At 35.9% G+C, this 16,237-nt stretch overlaps 3 protein-coding genes and 1 pseudogene across 5 annotated transcripts; 2 read left to right on the forward strand and 2 right to left on the reverse strand.

Annotated features, from left to right (window-relative positions):
* The first annotated feature begins 1,806 nt into the window (after positions 1-1,806).
* On the forward strand, positions 1,807-9,060 carry LOC130948811 (LRR receptor-like serine/threonine-protein kinase ERL1). 2 transcript variants are annotated; one of them, XM_057877684.1, is made up of 27 exons: positions 1,807-1,953; positions 3,367-3,505; positions 3,655-3,726; positions 3,849-3,920; positions 4,034-4,105; positions 4,190-4,261; positions 4,434-4,505; positions 4,609-4,680; positions 4,794-4,865; positions 4,950-5,018; positions 5,161-5,232; positions 5,329-5,400; positions 5,471-5,542; positions 5,621-5,692; positions 5,785-5,856; positions 5,967-6,038; positions 6,136-6,207; positions 6,300-6,371; positions 6,470-6,541; positions 6,635-6,706; positions 6,833-6,904; positions 6,990-7,061; positions 7,142-7,215; positions 7,282-7,413; positions 7,501-7,839; positions 7,934-8,301; positions 8,375-9,060. In XM_057877684.1, exons 1-27 carry the CDS (start codon positions 1,818-1,820, stop codon positions 8,735-8,737), a joined length of 2,988 nt encoding a protein of 995 aa, XP_057733667.1. In that variant the 5' UTR covers positions 1,807-1,817; the 3' UTR covers positions 8,738-9,060. The 2 variants fall into 2 exon arrangements, with proteins under 2 accessions (XP_057733667.1, XP_057733666.1); XM_057877683.1 differs by having other exon boundaries at positions 7,282-7,839.
* Positions 9,061-9,390: 330 nt separating this feature from the next.
* LOC130952062 (U2 spliceosomal RNA) lies at positions 9,391-9,564 on the forward strand (annotated as a pseudogene).
* On the reverse strand, positions 9,401-10,599 carry LOC130948814 (uncharacterized). Of its 2 annotated transcripts, none has more exons than XM_057877686.1 (2): positions 9,909-10,599; positions 9,401-9,828 (listed from the first exon to the last, which is right to left on the reverse strand). In XM_057877686.1, the coding sequence occupies exons 1-2, from the start codon at positions 10,593-10,595 to the stop codon at positions 9,679-9,681; spliced, it is 837 nt and encodes a 278-aa protein (XP_057733669.1). In that variant the 5' UTR covers positions 10,596-10,599; the 3' UTR covers positions 9,401-9,678. The 2 variants fall into 2 exon arrangements, with proteins under 2 accessions (XP_057733669.1, XP_057733670.1); XM_057877687.1 differs by having other exon boundaries at positions 9,401-9,842.
* Positions 10,600-10,847: 248 nt separating this feature from the next.
* On the reverse strand, positions 10,848-14,878 carry LOC130948812 (ATP sulfurylase 1, chloroplastic). The gene is made up of 6 exons (XM_057877685.1): positions 14,193-14,878; positions 12,922-13,327; positions 12,514-12,774; positions 12,347-12,433; positions 12,099-12,236; positions 10,848-11,206 (listed from the first exon to the last, which is right to left on the reverse strand). Exons 1-5 carry the CDS (start codon positions 14,696-14,698, stop codon positions 12,099-12,101), a joined length of 1,398 nt encoding a protein of 465 aa, XP_057733668.1. The 5' UTR covers positions 14,699-14,878; the 3' UTR covers positions 10,848-11,206.
* Positions 14,879-16,237: the final 1,359 nt, after the last annotated feature.

Here is a 16,237-nt window from a genome sequence, read left to right on the forward strand (position 1 = left end):
TTTAGAATACTCCAAAGGAAATGGAAGATTACTAATAACGTTGAATTAACTTACTAAGATTTGTCTATTTAATACCAACAGTCCTAGTAAATTAGTAATAAATAGTTTAGTTGCAGGAATAAATAAAGGTGTTACATACTTACATACGTATAAAAACGAAAAACACCTTTATCAACATTATTATGAAAATCATCAAGTGTGATAAAAAAAAAAATAAGTCTGTTATTTGTGTACTTTTATTTAAATGAGTGTTATCTCTATCTGTATATGAATTTTTAAAAGCTAATGTAAAATAAATGCTTACACAGTGTTAGTTCGTTGAGTTTTAACTAAGCTATGCACAAGGAATGACTGCAGCTTTAATATGGGATATACCAGAAAAGTAGAAAACAATACAAAATAAATTTTATTTAAATATCCAATACTTATTAAAATTAAGTTTGGATACGTTTAATTAAATATTTTTTGAAAAAATAATAAATAATTATATTAAAAATAATTTATAAATAAATTATTTTATGTTAAAATTTTTTGTTTTAAAAGTATTTATTTTATAAAAATGTAGTAAAAAGTAATAATATTATGAGAGAAGTAATTTTTTTAATTTTTAGATAAATTCTTAAATAATTTTTTAGAAAGTCACAATTTAGTTTTAAAAATTATACCAAATATTAATATTACTATTTTTTATAAGTTAAAAATTCAAAAAATTTTTTTAAAAATTTTTTAAACAGATTCTAAGTAAGCGAATAAACTAATTATTTCATTAATCCAAAATAGGACATATGAAAAAAAATAGAAAAAAGATAAAAAAAATAAATTTTATTTAAATATTCAATACTTACTTAGGTGGATTAATAAATTGATCACTCCCCCAATCCATATTAATCAGAGGAAAAACCATTTTAATTGTCATATAATGCTAGTGCTGCTGATAGTGGATAAGAACTCCTGGATCAAGTTCTTGAGAGTTGAGAGGAACACACACATAACTATGCGTTGCTTTTCAATGTTGAAGGATAGTTCCCTCCCGAGGAACTCATCATCTTCGTCCCCCTTCACTATCCTTTTTAAAGTAATCAATAACATGAAAATCAAACTAACAAAAACTATTCAAATAGTGGTGAAGCCCGGATAGGGCTCCAGCGGGTGAAGACAAAACTTCTAAAAAGTGCTATTAAGCTACGTTTATTTAATATTTTTATCTTATTAAAGTAAAAGTTTCTTTTTAAGCCTTATGTATCTCTTTTTAGTACTGCCATTATCAATACAATCACAGTCCCAATCACAACCTTAGTTTATCACGCGCCACATGCACACACGCTCCAGCCTCTAAAATTGTACAACAGGCAATATCCACGCTCACTCTAGCGCGTGCAGTCACTTGAATCAGAAGAGTAGTTGTCTGAAGTCTAAACTGTAAAAGGAGGTAGGAGATGATGATAGTGAAAGTCACGCGATAAGGTAAGCGCGTGTGGATGAAATGATGAAAGAGGGAGTAGCTGTCAAATTAGAGAAGGCTAATGCACTGGGAAACGGCGAGTACGAATGACGGCGGCTACATACACTCGCTGTCACCCGTTAACGTCTCTTCACCGCCGTTTGCTAACCTTACTCTCTCTCTTCATAAAACACTGCTTCAGTGTTTACCTTACAGGTCACGCCAAACGCCTGCACTCTCTCTCTCTCTCTCTTTCTCTCTCTGTCTACCAAGCATAGCTAGCTCACTATCATCGTCGTCCTCCACTACTAGTGTTTGTGGAACCTCATTTTCTTTCTCATTGTCATTTTCATTTTCATCTTCGTTTTCATTCTCAATGGAGGATGATGAGCTGCTGCTGTTGTTCCATGGTAGCCGCCGGCAGAGGAAAAGACCCGTGCTGCTTCATCCTCTGTTAATGGTGATGCTGCTGTTCCTCTTTTCTCCGTTTGTTCACCCACTCACTGAAGAAGGTTCGTCTCTGCATTCATTACCATTCTATTCTCACTTAGCTTCCTTCTGCGCACTTCGCTCTCCAAAATTTTATCTTTCATCATGTATTATTGCTCAGTTTAGGACTGAAAAATGTTCGACATGTTCGTTCATTGGTTTTTTGAAGAGAGTAGGAACATTTTTGGAGAGTATTGTTCCAAGTTCCTACTCTCTTCAAAAACCAATGAACGAACATGTCGAACATTTTTCGGTCCTAAACTAAGCAATAATACATGATGAAAGATAAAATTTTGGAGAGCCAAGTGCACAGAAGGATTCTAAGTGAGAGTTGAGATGAAATGAAATGATACATAATGTTGACTTGTTCGTTCATTGGTAAAATGAAATGAAACGTTTTTTTTTCTTCTGTTGTTATTTAATCTATCCAGTTGTAGAAGGTCAGTCAAGCGTAGTCGTAGTGCGTTTGTCTGTCGGTGACTTATTACAAAATTTGCTGGCTTCGGTGATATACTACATACTTTTTTTATTTTCAAAATTAAATTTAATAAGCGTGATTATGATGAGTGGTTTGCAATTGGCTGAAAACAGGAGAGGAAATCATGTACTACTCCTACTATTTCTGTTTGGTGTTTATCATTGAAACCTTTTTGTGTTGTGATGATGAGCGAATCACATTGAACTGTAATCATAATACTATCATATGATTCTCTGACTATTTGCTACAGCAACGATGCGTATTAATCTTGATATAATCATACTAATATGATGATTAGTAGTTACTTTTATTTAGTACATTATGACTTTGTTAAATATTCACAACTAATTAATCAATTAATTAATTAATATTTTAATAATTCTGGCATAACTATAACGAAGTAACTTACAACCATAGTTAAAATTAAAATAATCACCTGCTAAAAACAGTATAATACATTTGTAATGGGTCAAAAATTATTCTACACTCTAGTTTTAATTTGGATTTCATCATTGTTCTTAAAGTTTATACTTCATAGTGTTGCTTTCGGTGTGCTTGAATAATTTTCTATTGCCATGGATATATCGACGTCCATGATACGTCACCAGAACACTATTTACTACCTTTATTCCTCTCAGCCCCTTGGACAAGTTATATACCCCCTTTTCAGTAATGTACTTATATATATATATATATATATATATTTTACTCGTTAATTCTCTAAATTATTTTCTTTTTTGGTGTAGTGTGTTTTGCAAATGGCTACCTTGCTTAATTTGTTAGCTACATATTTTCCCTAGTATTTATATTTTACTTGTGTTGTGGAATGAATGTATGAAGTCCTAGCTAGTCATATTAATAAAAATATAGCCTTAATGTAAGCATAGTTTGCAAACAAGTTCATAGGACTTTGAGATAGCTGTAAAACTTGGAACTCATATGTCTCTAAAATGCACAGGACAAGCATTGATGTCAATCAAGGCTTCCTTCAACAATATGGCAGATGTTCTGCATGATTGGGACGATGTCCACAACGAAGACTTCTGCTCATGGCGTGGCATCTTCTGTGACAATTCTAGCTTCACTGTGATTTCTCTGTATGTTTCTTCTCCTTTGGAATTTGGATTAGTTGCTTAAGTTAAATTAATTACTCTGATTGGCTGCAATTTTTTTAATCTATATGTAGTGTTAACTATTACCTGGAGTATTATAAATTGAAGTGCTTTGTCTGTTTCTTTTCCTGAAGGAACTTGTCGAGCTTGTTACTGGGCGGGGAAATATCACCAGCCATTGGTGATTTAAGAAACTTGCAATCCCTGTACGTATGTTTATCTTAATGTTCATGGTGATGTTCATCTAGTTGAACCTTACTACACGTAAATTTCTGATGTAACTTAGTTTGCATAAGTATTCGATCTGAATTCTATGTTACAATCACAGAGACCTGCAGGGGAACAAATTATCCGGTCAAATACCAGATGAAATTGGGAACTGTGCTGATCTTACCCATCTGTACGTGCTTTCTAGTACTTTGCCTTGTTTGCATGTTGCCCTTCTCTAATTCAATTAATTGTTTTACCTATGTTATAACTTTTGATACCATTACTTATGTCATGAAATTGTAGGGATTTGTCTGACAATCAGCTATATGGTGATATACCTTTCTCCATATCAAAGCTGAAGCAGCTTGAGTTTTTGTAAGTTTTAAAACAGTATATTATTTTGAAGTTTGTCTTGTTTCACGTGGATGGGAGAGTTTTATGTTTTGTTGGTCAATGCAGGAATTTGAAGAGGAATCAGTTGACTGGTCCCATCCCCACAACTTTATCCCAAATCCCAAACCTGAAAACCCTGTAAGTTCATTTAAGTGTAATTTTTATGAGCTTGGGGTTATGCCATGTATTTCAACCAAATTCAAATGTGCATTAATCTTGGTGGTAATCTTTCTTTGGATATTTCTGATTTTCTGCATGTCATCTTCCATTGCAAGTCCTTTTATTCGTGAATGCATTCTCTCATTTGCAGCGATCTTGCACAAAACAAGCTCATTGGAGAGATACCTAGACTACTCTATTGGAATGAAGTCTTGCAGTACCTGTGTGTATTCCCCTTTCTTTATATAATTTTCATTTACGGATGGATGTTTCCTGGTTTTTGCACTAATCTCCAAACGGTTAATTTTGGTTATGCAATGGTATAGTGGATTGCGAGGGAACATGTTGACTGGAACTTTGTCCCCTGATATCTGTCAATTAACTGGTCTGTGGTACTTGTAAGTGCCCTTTGCATACACCTGAGGCTTCTCTTTGTTGTATCTTATGTTCTTCCATTTGGTTTTTAAGTTTTGACCTTTCTTATTCTTTATTATTTTCTTTGACTTCCCAGTGATGTAAGAGGCAATAACTTGACTGGAACTATACCTGACAGCATTGGGAACTGTACAAGTTTTGAAATCTTGTATGTAAATTTTCTGTTGCTTTCAATGTCTGTATTTCTTTTCTATAGTTTTGCAGTGTGACTCTGTTATCATTGAATTTTCAGGGACATCTCATATAATCAGATTTCTGGAGAGATTCCCTATAATATTGGATTTCTTCAAGTGGCTACATTGTGAGTATTCTGGCTAAGGAATTATTGTAGTTATTAGCATAGATATGATAACTTGATTTGTATTTTCTGTCTCTTAATGATTAACCCCGATACTGAGGGGATTATTTCCATCATCATTATCGTGTTATGACTATCTTTCTAGGTCACTTCAAGGAAATAGACTAACTGGGAAGATTCCAGAAGTAATTGGTTTAATGCAAGCCCTAGCAATTCTGTAAGAAAAGATAATCATACATCATGTCTGTTAGGTCCATAATATCTTTCATTTACTGTTGGAATGGATATTAAAACTGCACTAATGATTTTGCAGGGATTTGAGTGAGAATGAATTAGTAGGCCCTATCCCTCCAATACTAGGCAATTTGTCCTTCACTGGCAAGCTGTAAGTGTAATTTCACATTGATTGAAATTGCTTCACTATTTGTTCTTGTCTGAGCAAGTTGATTATACAGGTATCTTCATGGAAACAAGCTTACTGGTCCAATACCTGCAGAACTTGGCAACATGTCGAAATTGAGCTACTTGTGAGTCTGTTTCTTATTGTATCAACTTGGTCCTCTTTTCACTGCATGTAATTATTTAAAACTAATTTGTTATTGTAGGCAACTAAATGACAATCAACTGGTGGGTAGAATTCCTAATGAGATTGGAAAACTTGAACACCTTTTTGAACTGTGAGTATGTTCATTCTTATTTAAAAAAAAAAGTCTAGAATCACTTCTTTATGTGCCAGTTGTATTAAGTTCCTCCTGTTTCTTATGTTCAGGAATCTTGCCAACAACCATCTTGTAGGGTCTATTCCGCATAATATAAGCTCTTGTACTGCATTGAATCAGTTGTAAGATATCTGCACGCTGCCAATGAGCTGAGGGACTTTGAAAAACAGAATCTTCTTTTGTTTGAATATAACTTATACTGGGTCTTGTTTCATTTGTTTATCTTATGTAGTAATGTTCATGGAAATCAGTTAAGCGGCTCCATCCCACTTAGCTTCCGCAGCCTTGAGAGTTTGACCTACCTGTATGTCATGGAAAAAACAACTTTTTTCACTTTATATAGAGTTTATGTAAAATGTTTTTCTTATTTTGTGTCGAGAGTGAAATTATTTAATTTCCAGCAATCTCTCTGCTAACAATTTCAAAGGGAGCATTCCTACCGAGCTGGGACACATCATAAATCTTGATACTCTGTAAGTTTCATGTAGCCCTTCCCTCCCCTCATGAATTGTATATCATATGCTGAAAATTAAATATTGAATAATTTTTTAATCTATTGTTTCAGGGATCTGTCTAGCAATTATTTTTCTGGGCATGTACCAGCATCTGTGGGTTATCTAGAGCACCTTTTGACACTGTAAGATTGAAACTACCAAAAACATTTAGTTTTAAACTTTTGGGGTTTCTTTGACTAAGTTCTGCGTAATATTTGCATTTTGTAAAATGTAAATGCAGGAACCTGAGTCATAATCAACTTTATGGACCCTTGCCTGGCGAATTTGGCAATCTAAGAAGCATACAAATCATGTATCTTGCTGCCTTCTCACAAGCTTAACATTTTAATGACCAGTTCACATTGTTTAGTTTGTTATATTAATTATTTATTTTTGTTTCCCCTAGTGATATGTCCTCCAACAATTTGTCGGGTAGCATTCCCCCAGAGTTTGGCCAACTGCAGAACCTTATGTCTCTGTACGTTTTCCTGTGAACTGCTCTTTTGTGTGTGTTAGCGTATTTTTTCTCTTCTCTTTTCTTTTTTTCTTGATATGTTGTTTATAGCATGTTGCTTATTCTGCCTTTGCTGAAACTGAATTGTAGGATTTTGAATAACAACAACTTGCATGGGAAGATTCCTGATCAGCTTAGTAATTGTTTCAGTCTTACCTCTTTGTGAGTATACCTGTTGGCTCCATGAATTTCCTATTTGTTTATTTTTCAACCGAAGTTTCTCAAGTGTGACTTGTACATGCTTTAGGAACTTATCCTATAATAACTTTTCTGGAGTTATTCCTGCTATGAAGAACTTTTCACGGTTTTCAGCTGAAAGGTATTGTAAATAACCCTAGATATTTTATTTCGTGCCAAATTTTATGCTTGATTCATTGTCTTTGATGTTACATATTGCAGCTTCCTTGGAAATCCTTTATTATGTGGGGATTGGCTAGGATCAATATGTCGTCCTCATATTGCAAAATCCAGAGGTATGCAATGTTTTGTGTTTATTTTTAATTTAATGGTCCTTGTTTCTTACCCGTTTATTTGTACAGTGTTTGTATCAAGAATTGCAGTTATATGTCTTGCTCTGGGTTTAATCACATTGTTGGCCATGGTAACTGTTGCTATCCGTAAATCAAGCCAATCGAAGCAATTGGTGAAAGGTTCCGGCAGAATTGGTCAAGGTATGGTGAACTTCATAAATGACATGTTAGTAACTTTGTTGTCCTTAATTCTTCTTACTTGTTTGTTTTTCCAATATTACTTATCAGGGCCACCGAAACTTGTTATTCTTCATATGGATATGGCTATCCACACCTTAGATGATATAATGAGAAGTACGGAGAATCTCAGTGAGAAATATGCTATAGGGTACGGTGCTTCTAGTACTGTATACAAGTGTGCTTTGAAGAATTCCCGACCAATTGCAGTTAAGCGATTGTACAACCAGCATCCACATAACCTGCAGGAGTTTGAGACAGAACTTGAAACAATTGGCAGCATTAGGCACAGGAATCTTGTCACGTTGCATGGTTATGCACTAACACCCTATGGGAATCTCCTGTTCTATGATTATATGGCCAATGGCTCTTTGTGGGATCTTCTTCATGGTATATTTCAGTGAGTAACGTTTTCATGTTAAGTTTTATGTTCACACAATATTTTAGTGACGTGTTGAATTGTTTTCTGCACTCAAATTGTCAGGTCCACTGAAGGTGAAACTTGATTGGGAGACACGCTTGAGAATTGCAGTTGGAGCTGCCGAAGGCCTTGCGTATCTCCATCATGACTGCAACCCTCGAATTGTTCACAGGGACATTAAGTCTTCGAACATCCTACTTGATGAGAACTTTGAGGCACACCTTTCTGACTTCGGAACTGCCAAATCCATCTCAAGTGCAAGAACACACACCTCAACCTATGTTCTTGGAACAATAGGCTATATTGACCCTGAATATGCCCGGACATCAAGGCTTAATGAAAAATCAGATGTTTATAGCTTTGGCATTGTTCTACTTGAGTTGCTTACTGGAAAGAAAGCAGTGGATAACGAGTCTAACTTGCATCAACTGGTATGTGTTCCCTGCATCATTCAAATATCTTCTCTTTTTAATAGTATTTACGCTAACCTATCCTGTTCCTTAGATATTGTCCAAAGCAGATAACAACACTGTAATGGAGGCTGTCGATCCTGAGGTTTCCGTTACCTGCATTGATTTGGCTCATGTCAAGAAGACCTTTCAGCTTGCACTGCTTTGCACGAAACGAAACCCTTCCGAAAGGCCTACTATGCACGAAGTTGCCAGGGTTCTGGTCTCATTACTCCCAGCCCCTCCAAGCAAGATGCGCTCCGGCCCTGCCAAGAATGTGGACTATGCACAGTTCTTGATTGGGAAGGGACAACAGCAATCAAAAGTGGAAGGGCTTCAACTGCAGCAGGATAACAATTCATCTAATGCTCAATGGTTTGTGCGCTTTGGGGATGCAATTTCCAAGAACACTCTCTAGACTCTTCGTAGCTATGTATTCACAGTTCTTGACAGACAAAAGTTGGTGAATTGTGGTTGAAAGAAAACCTTAGCTTTTTGGGGGGTTTAGATATCTGTTTATAAACCTTAACAAATAGATATTGACCATATGGATTACTATTTAAAAACTATATCTTTGAGAAGAATTTTCTTTAGGTCATACAGTAGTTGAGCATGTAAATTTATAGCTCGCACCTTTTGAATGCTTTGAAAATCCTAAGGTTTGTTTGAAGTAACGTTAACTGTGAATTGATGTTCTATCCTGTAGGCAGAAATATATCTTTTAATGGCTAATTGTGTTCTGTTTCGAGTTACATGTTTTAGTCTGGCCATGGTCTTATGCAACTTGTCTACCTCAGGAAAAATGTACACGTAGCTACGTAAATTCTCTAAGTCTCTTTATGACATGTTGCCGGCGTCAAATTTGCTTCAATGAGTTGTCAGTAATCGACCAACCAATTCTCACGGAAGTTTCTAGTTATCAAAGGATTGAACAAACATCTGAAAACTATGATGTTGGCTGGTGCAAAGGTTTTGTATAGTTTAGTTGGTGTTTGGAGAAATCGCACATTGGTGGTAACAATGAACAATCAAATAAAACTGTAGTATAAAGGAATGAATTTAAGAGATAAAAAAACATAAGACCAAGTGTGGTATATGTTCTGCTCAGCTTAATATCTGATATGTAGAGTCTATAACGATATTAACTTTATTTTTCAAGGGGGATAGGTCACCATAGGAGCTTGCTTCTAGGCCTGGCCCGCCCTACCAATTTTGTTTAATGTTTTATTTCTTAGTTAAAATTGTAATAAAGTGGTAGTTCAAGTTAATATATATATATATTAGCACAAGTTAATTGTTCAACACTCCACACTCCACAAACTGAAACCCAAAACGTGTATTTAAGTATTAAAATAGAAATTATATTGTGAGCTTTGGCTCTATTATCATCGTCCCCTGCCTTGCCTTGACTAGTTTCATTCTCGGCAAGTAGCTTCTCTTGAATAGTCCCTCAACTATGTTGCCACGTACAAAGTTGAAGCATCCAAAATCTTCCTTTCTTCTCATTTCCTGCACAAATATCACTATCATCAAAGCATTAGTTTAGAAAGCAAAACTGATAGAAAGAAAGGTTTGTACTATACTAATACCTTAGGTGGATTATGATCCCAGTTCATGTGAAGTGCTTTCCTTCTGCAGCTTCTTCTTCTACTCATCATGATTAGTTCTCCAAGTGTTGGCACCTTCCTCCTCATCGTCATCTCACTGCCATTAGTACACTCTCCATCATCAACATCTTCTTCTGCCTTTACTTCTGCTGGTTGAGTTGAAAACAGAAAGTTCTCATCCCTTTCAAGAAAGCCTGATTTTGGTGGATACAATGGAAATAGGCATTCTAAGAAAGTGGCACCAGTTGGACTTGACCTTCCTGTTTCATAGCTGCTTGTGCAACTCTCTGTCTCTGAGCAAGTTGCCCACAATGTGGTTTCAACTTCAGGTTCAACCAATGACTTTTCCTCCATTGATTCATCAATGTCAAACCTAAATGTTTCAAGCTCCATGCCAGTAATAGCTTCACTACTCTCATCATTGGAATCAATGTTATCCAGTGAAGAAGAATAAAGTGAGAAATTAGGTAGTGGTGTTCCAGGTTTTTCTTCCCAAAGAAAGGGAACTGAGGCTATTAGTTTGAGTGGAGGTTCAGGACAAGGAAACTGGCTGCTACATGAACACAACTCTGGCTTCCAATCTTTCTTGGCAATGCCTGGCCTTACTTCCCATAGAAATGGAACACAAGGTGGCTCCCTAACATGTCTCTTCCTCCCTATTTCATTCATTGTTATCACATTGCCATGTAGTGCTTCTTCACAAGTCCATCTTATAGTGATTCTGCCTGTGAATTGTTGTGGTTGTCCACCAAATTCAGTTATAACTGTACCATATTATTGTTGTCATCCTTGAGACATTAGGCATACCTGCTTCTCCATCCTCACTTGTTATCATGGGGCAAGTACACTTCTAATATGGTCTTTTTATATGTAGATATATATATACAAGGTACTGCGGGGACCCACAAAAAATCAGTCCAATTTAATCATGTCTTTTTAGACTATAGTTGTTGAAGCAAAATATATTTGTATAACAATTTTCAACCATACATTCAACATCTCAAGAGAAAGAATGGGCCAATGGGCCAATGGATCAATGACCTTGTGCCGATTGTTACAATGATTTTGCAAAGGAATGTTTTAACACTGAGCAACTTCATGTATCACATTATCATCATTTAACAGTTATCACTAATCATTGTGGGACCTTGATACAGTAATTTCTGCCAAGCATCACACCGTACACTTCTTGGAAATTTTTCACACATCACTTGATCAATTCTCTTTGCCGGATTCTCTGATTGCTATGGTCTACTTGAATGGGTGATGGAAATCTCAACCTATAATTATTAAACAGAAATAATGTTAGTTATGTATCATTTTCCTTTGGCATATAAGAATTGGACTCTAACATAGATTTCATGTGACTTAATAATTAAGATTGTCTTTTTTTTTTACTATTGTTGTGCAATGTCAGCCATAGCTATTAGCTACTACATTCTCCTCCCACACACACAAACACAACTCTTTTCATGATCCTTTAATAGTTCATTGGAGGGTTTTAGCTTATATTTTTGTTCATGATAATGTGGGACACTGATTCTAACATTTCGATATGGTTTATACTTGCCTTTTTTTACTTTTTTATTTTTAAGGTGGAGTCTCTATCAATACTCTAAACACTATCCAAAATCAATATATCAAAACAGTATATGTAACTCTTTGCGATAACTACTTAGTATCCATTATCCGCATAATAATAGTCTAAATACTCTTGTCAAATTCGTGAGCCTTATCCTGTTGGATTTTCACATGTAATAGGTTTCCAAGAATTTTTCCTCGGAAATAAAAAATCCCATTTTTCTCAAAATTGTGTGGATTATATCAAGTGTGACGACTATGACAAATGTTTCTCCTTTCTAAATTTATAGAAACCATAGGTTGCTGCATGGCAACTCAATAACAATCATAAAACTCCCAAACCAAATCCATAGCACAAGCACAATATGTTACAGAGGGGTTGACATGCACAATGGCACACACCGAGTGCAAGAGGCAACACTAGATGCCATAATTACAGAGGGGGGCAAATTATGTCACAATGCCTTCTCCCTAAAGTTTTCAACTTTTTATTATTAGTCATAGTGACCTGTGTTGGAATCTAGATCTTGACAGAAGAATAATAAGCTTACGGTTTCTCCCAATCAAATATACAGCAGAACAACAACACACCTAAGCTGGAACAGCTTCCGGCATTGTGCCGTTGCCGGAGAGTACTAAGCTGTCGTAATAGTCAACTAGCACCTTCCAGCCACCGGGGCACATAAATCCATCAGGAGGACTTTCCTTGTTCCTCGCCAATGTGCGCATCTGTACGGAGCAAAATAACATTGTTTAGGATGTATGGTTTAAGGTACTACAAATATAAACAAAACATGGCCACTATCCTAGACAAATAGGTGATGTTCTAGTAATTATACCTTGGTGCCTGATATGAAGAGGAAGTCTTGAGGCCTTGAAGGGTCAAAGAATGCCATTCGGCCCTGAGTCTTGTCATATGCAGCAACCTGCAAACAATTGGAACGATCATTACTTGTATCAAGGAAGCATAAGTACACAAAAATGTACAACTTCGTTCTTTAGTTACCCTGAAAGGAAGAATGTTTAGACGCTCTAGTCCGGGTGCCATGCTCAGTACTTTCTTCCCATGGTCAGCATCATACAGGTCTCTTTTCTCAACTGGGTGGCTCATGCCTGCAGGGTCCCGACCAACAATGTAGAAGTTAGCTCCTGCATTGATCCTAGCCTTTGCATGCCATTGTACCTCAGTCGGTCCAGCATAGTGCATTGGGGATGGAAATATGGATACCACTGTTGTCTCTGGATCAAGAACACCATCCTCAAGCACCTATATGAAAAAGACCAAAAGCAACACAAGTGAATTTTTGCTGTTCAGAGGAGCAGACAGGCATATTTAGAATCAACATATTGCCACACAGGAAACGTCTTCTTAACATACATCTGCATAGTAAAATTATTCATATTAATAACTTACCTTCTCATGTTGTTTCATTCTCCATTCAAGTGGAACATCATCTGCTTTGGTGTAACCTCCCAATGGATGAAGCAAGAGAATAGGATTCTTGTATCCCATATCAAGAAGCCGCTTTCGGGTATCGGTCATCAGCAGAGCATGTCCATTGTGGACAGGATTCCGGAGTTGGAATGCAAACACGGCGTCTGCATTGCGCTTTGCAAACTCGTTGCGCAGTTCAGAAGGGGACAGGCGAAAATGATCAAGCCCGTCATTATACTTGATAGGTTCTATAACCTCTAGGTCACCACCAATCAGCCAATTTCCAGCATTGGTAATAGTTTGTTCAACATAAGGTAAGCCAGGGGCAGTGGTTCCCCAAGTTCGCGCAATCCTCTCTTCTTTAGGGTGCTTATAAATTTCAATACTGAAATAACAAAACAATGCTATAAGCCATAGCAGAGAGAGTAAAGGCAACTAAAAGAGAGGGAAAAAAAAGATAGTACAATTATCATGCGAAGATAAAGAGTTGGTTTCAATAAAATCAACTAGTAACTGCAAGTTTATCTCCTTTATTGATAGTGACAAATACTAGTTATCATTTCCGTTTTGGTACTACAAAAATACTGGCATTCCTATTATGCACCAATAATACAGAGCTGAACATGTTCCACTACAAAATCTGTTCTTATGAGAGGATAATTATGTATAACAAAAACTTTAAAAGAGACGAAAAGAAGAGAAAGCAACAATATAAGTGGAAACCATCTCAAAATCCACCACGGCATTGTATTAGTGGTTGACTAACCAACCACCGATTAGAAGAAAAATACAAATTGGAAAAAATAACTAAAGAAAGATCCAAAACCTGAAAATGACTCAATAACCACAATCATAGAGGCCCCCAATTGCCGAACTCTACCCCTAAGGTCCTCCTATTCCAAAATCAGCTCTCAATAATTGACTATCTAAACTTCATACATGCCTCAAGAAACTAAACAATCCTGCATACGTGAAAACAACACAAAACTATTCCTTTCTTGTGAACCTCTAAATAAAAAAACAAAAGAAATAGAAAATATTAAATCCCCCACCCAAAAAAGTAAAAAAAATAAAAATTTTTAATGTACTCCCCTCCTTTCCAATCCGATACATGAAATAACGGTAAAGGTACGAGGTTACACGTAGTAAGAAGAAAAACACGCAGCACAAAGCATAAAAAAGTGCCTAATTGAACTTAAAAACAAAAGAGAGAGGAAAACAGAGGTATAAAGTTATGTAGCAAAACTCACTCATTGAGAATGGCGACAGGGTTGCCACTGGAATCAAAAAGCGCGACTCTTTTTGAATCCCCGATTCGTTGCTTCTGCTCATCATCAATGGCAAGCACGATCGGCACGGACATGTTCACCGCCGACCCGTCATCGAGTCGGAGCGAGTTAAAATGAAGCGTTTGGAGGAACTCGTTCTCTCTCATGAACCCTCGAAGTGGGCTCGCCCAACCTTCGCTGAGCACGTGGACCCATTCGATGTCGATTCTTGAGAGCTTCACCCTCGGGAGCTGAAAGGCCTCTCCTTTCTTCAAATCCCTCGCCGAATGATCCACCACCAGCTCCACCAGCTTCCCTCCGTCGGGTTCGATCAACCCGCTCGAAACTCGGAGCCCCGGATGGATTCTCGACCTGGCTCCGACAAAGACGTTGACTTTCAAGGGTGGCGCAAAACGGGTCTCAAACGATTTGGTCAGAGAATGAGACGGGAAGGTGGTTTTCACGAAGAAAGTAGCCATGGACGCCATTGAAGCAGGGCACCAAGGCTATGTTTATTGTTTTGTTGTTTCTTTTGGATTTGTGACTGTGTTTTATAATAAGGGAAAAGTTAGTGGAGGAATAGGGGCAAAAGGGTCAATCTAGGATGCTAAAATATGTGCACTTGAATTGAAGCTGGTCTTGTGTTGATCGTGCTGTGCAAAGAGCTTTTTCATGTTTTTTTGATATATATAGGGTGTCAATTTGAGAGGGACTGTTTCAGGGGGATGAACCTGGACACTCTTTTTTACTTAACCCTTTCCCCCTCATGTTTATTATTTATTGGTGCTTGCCCGTTTTTGTTTTGCTAATGCTATTTGTGTATTAATTAATTTAATTGATTGATTGATTAAGTACCGCTTTTTATTACAGCCTTGGTATATCTGTGCATTGCTGACAAGGTTGTTCATTACTACATTGCTTGTTAAATATCTTTTCTTCCATTATTGTCATTACTTATTATTTATTTTGTTTGGTCTGAAACGAAGCGTTAACTTTTTAATAATTTATTCATACTTTTAGAATATAGAATCAAATGTTTATTACAATTTTATTCTTATAATAAAGTGTTATTGTCTTTATCGTTTTGATGAAACATGAGTCTATTATTATTATTATTATTAAAAAGAGTGGCGTTCGGGTTTTGAGGTTGAACTAATCTCAAGCAAGTACATTTTACCGCAGTGAGGCGTGAAGCCTCCTCACAGCTTCCATTCACTAGAGAAAATAGAGAGAAGAAGAAAACAATTAGCGAAAAAGTAATGGTGCACAATAATCAAAGTGTTGGGCCAAACGTAGAGACTTCGAGGAATAATCAAGCAATAAAATATAAGATGATAAGATATTATATCCAACTCAAAATTTTAAGTTAATGAATTAATAAATTTTTTATTTTATAAATATTTTATTTTTTTTATTTTCTTTGATATAGAACTATCTTCATACACTCCTCAGTTTTTACACTTATAACATTAACACAAAGTGGCATATTAATTATTTTCAACAAAAAACTAATCCAATAGTAATGTTAAAAAATTCACAATTTTATAGCTAATATTGGAAAGATTAAAAAAATATATTGATGGTATAATATAATGGTAAATGTTATGGTGCCTAACACTTTGTATCTAAATTACTAAAAGAAGTAAATAACTTATATTTAATCAATTTTATATAATTTATTTTTTATTTTAAACATTTTATTTTTTACTTTAAAAAGAAAGTTAGGCAATTTAGACACTATAACAAAGACACCATAGAACTCACCTAATATAATTATGGATAGAGAGCAAACAAAAAAGCCAAAGTACTTGGATTCGCCTACCCCTACAGTAGTGAAGACATCAATTTTGAAAACTTTTTATATGCTATAGTGATTAATAGTACAACTACTACTCTTATATGCTTTCCTCATCATACCAATAATTCCTTCTTGTAATAGTACAACATAAACGCCTTTTTTTAGTATATTCACTTAACAATAATCCGAATAAATTTCTCCGAGTCATTGATTCTGTCCTTTTATTTCT

Source organism: Arachis stenosperma, chromosome 9, assembly GCF_014773155.1.
Source record: "Arachis stenosperma cultivar V10309 chromosome 9, arast.V10309.gnm1.PFL2, whole genome shotgun sequence".
Classification (NCBI taxonomy): Eukaryota; Viridiplantae; Streptophyta; class Magnoliopsida; order Fabales; family Fabaceae; genus Arachis; species Arachis stenosperma.

Coding starts and splice junctions, on each gene's coding strand:
- LOC130948814 (XM_057877686.1), bottom strand. CDS start 10,595: ATGAATGAAATAGGGAGGAAGAGACATGTTAGGGAGCCACCTTGTGTT. Junction 9,829..9,908: donor GGGATCATAATCCACCTAAG/GTATTAGTATAG, acceptor ATATTTGTGCAG/GAAATGAGAAGAAAGGAAGA.
- LOC130948812 (XM_057877685.1), bottom strand. CDS start 14,698: ATGGCGTCCATGGCTACTTTCTTCGTGAAAACCACCTTCCCGTCTCAT. Junction 12,775..12,921: donor GAATGAAACAACATGAGAAG/GTAAGTTATTAA, acceptor TTTTTCATATAG/GTGCTTGAGGATGGTGTTCT. Junction 12,237..12,346: donor TCTTCATATCAGGCACCAAG/GTATAATTACTA, acceptor TGCTCCGTACAG/ATGCGCACATTGGCGAGGAA.
- LOC130948811 (XM_057877683.1), top strand. CDS start 1,818: ATGGAGGATGATGAGCTGCTGCTGTTGTTCCATGGTAGCCGCCGGCAG. Junction 3,921..4,033: donor TGTGCTGATCTTACCCATCT/GTACGTGCTTTC, acceptor ATGAAATTGTAG/GGATTTGTCTGACAATCAGC. Junction 4,681..4,793: donor TTAACTGGTCTGTGGTACTT/GTAAGTGCCCTT, acceptor TTGACTTCCCAG/TGATGTAAGAGGCAATAACT.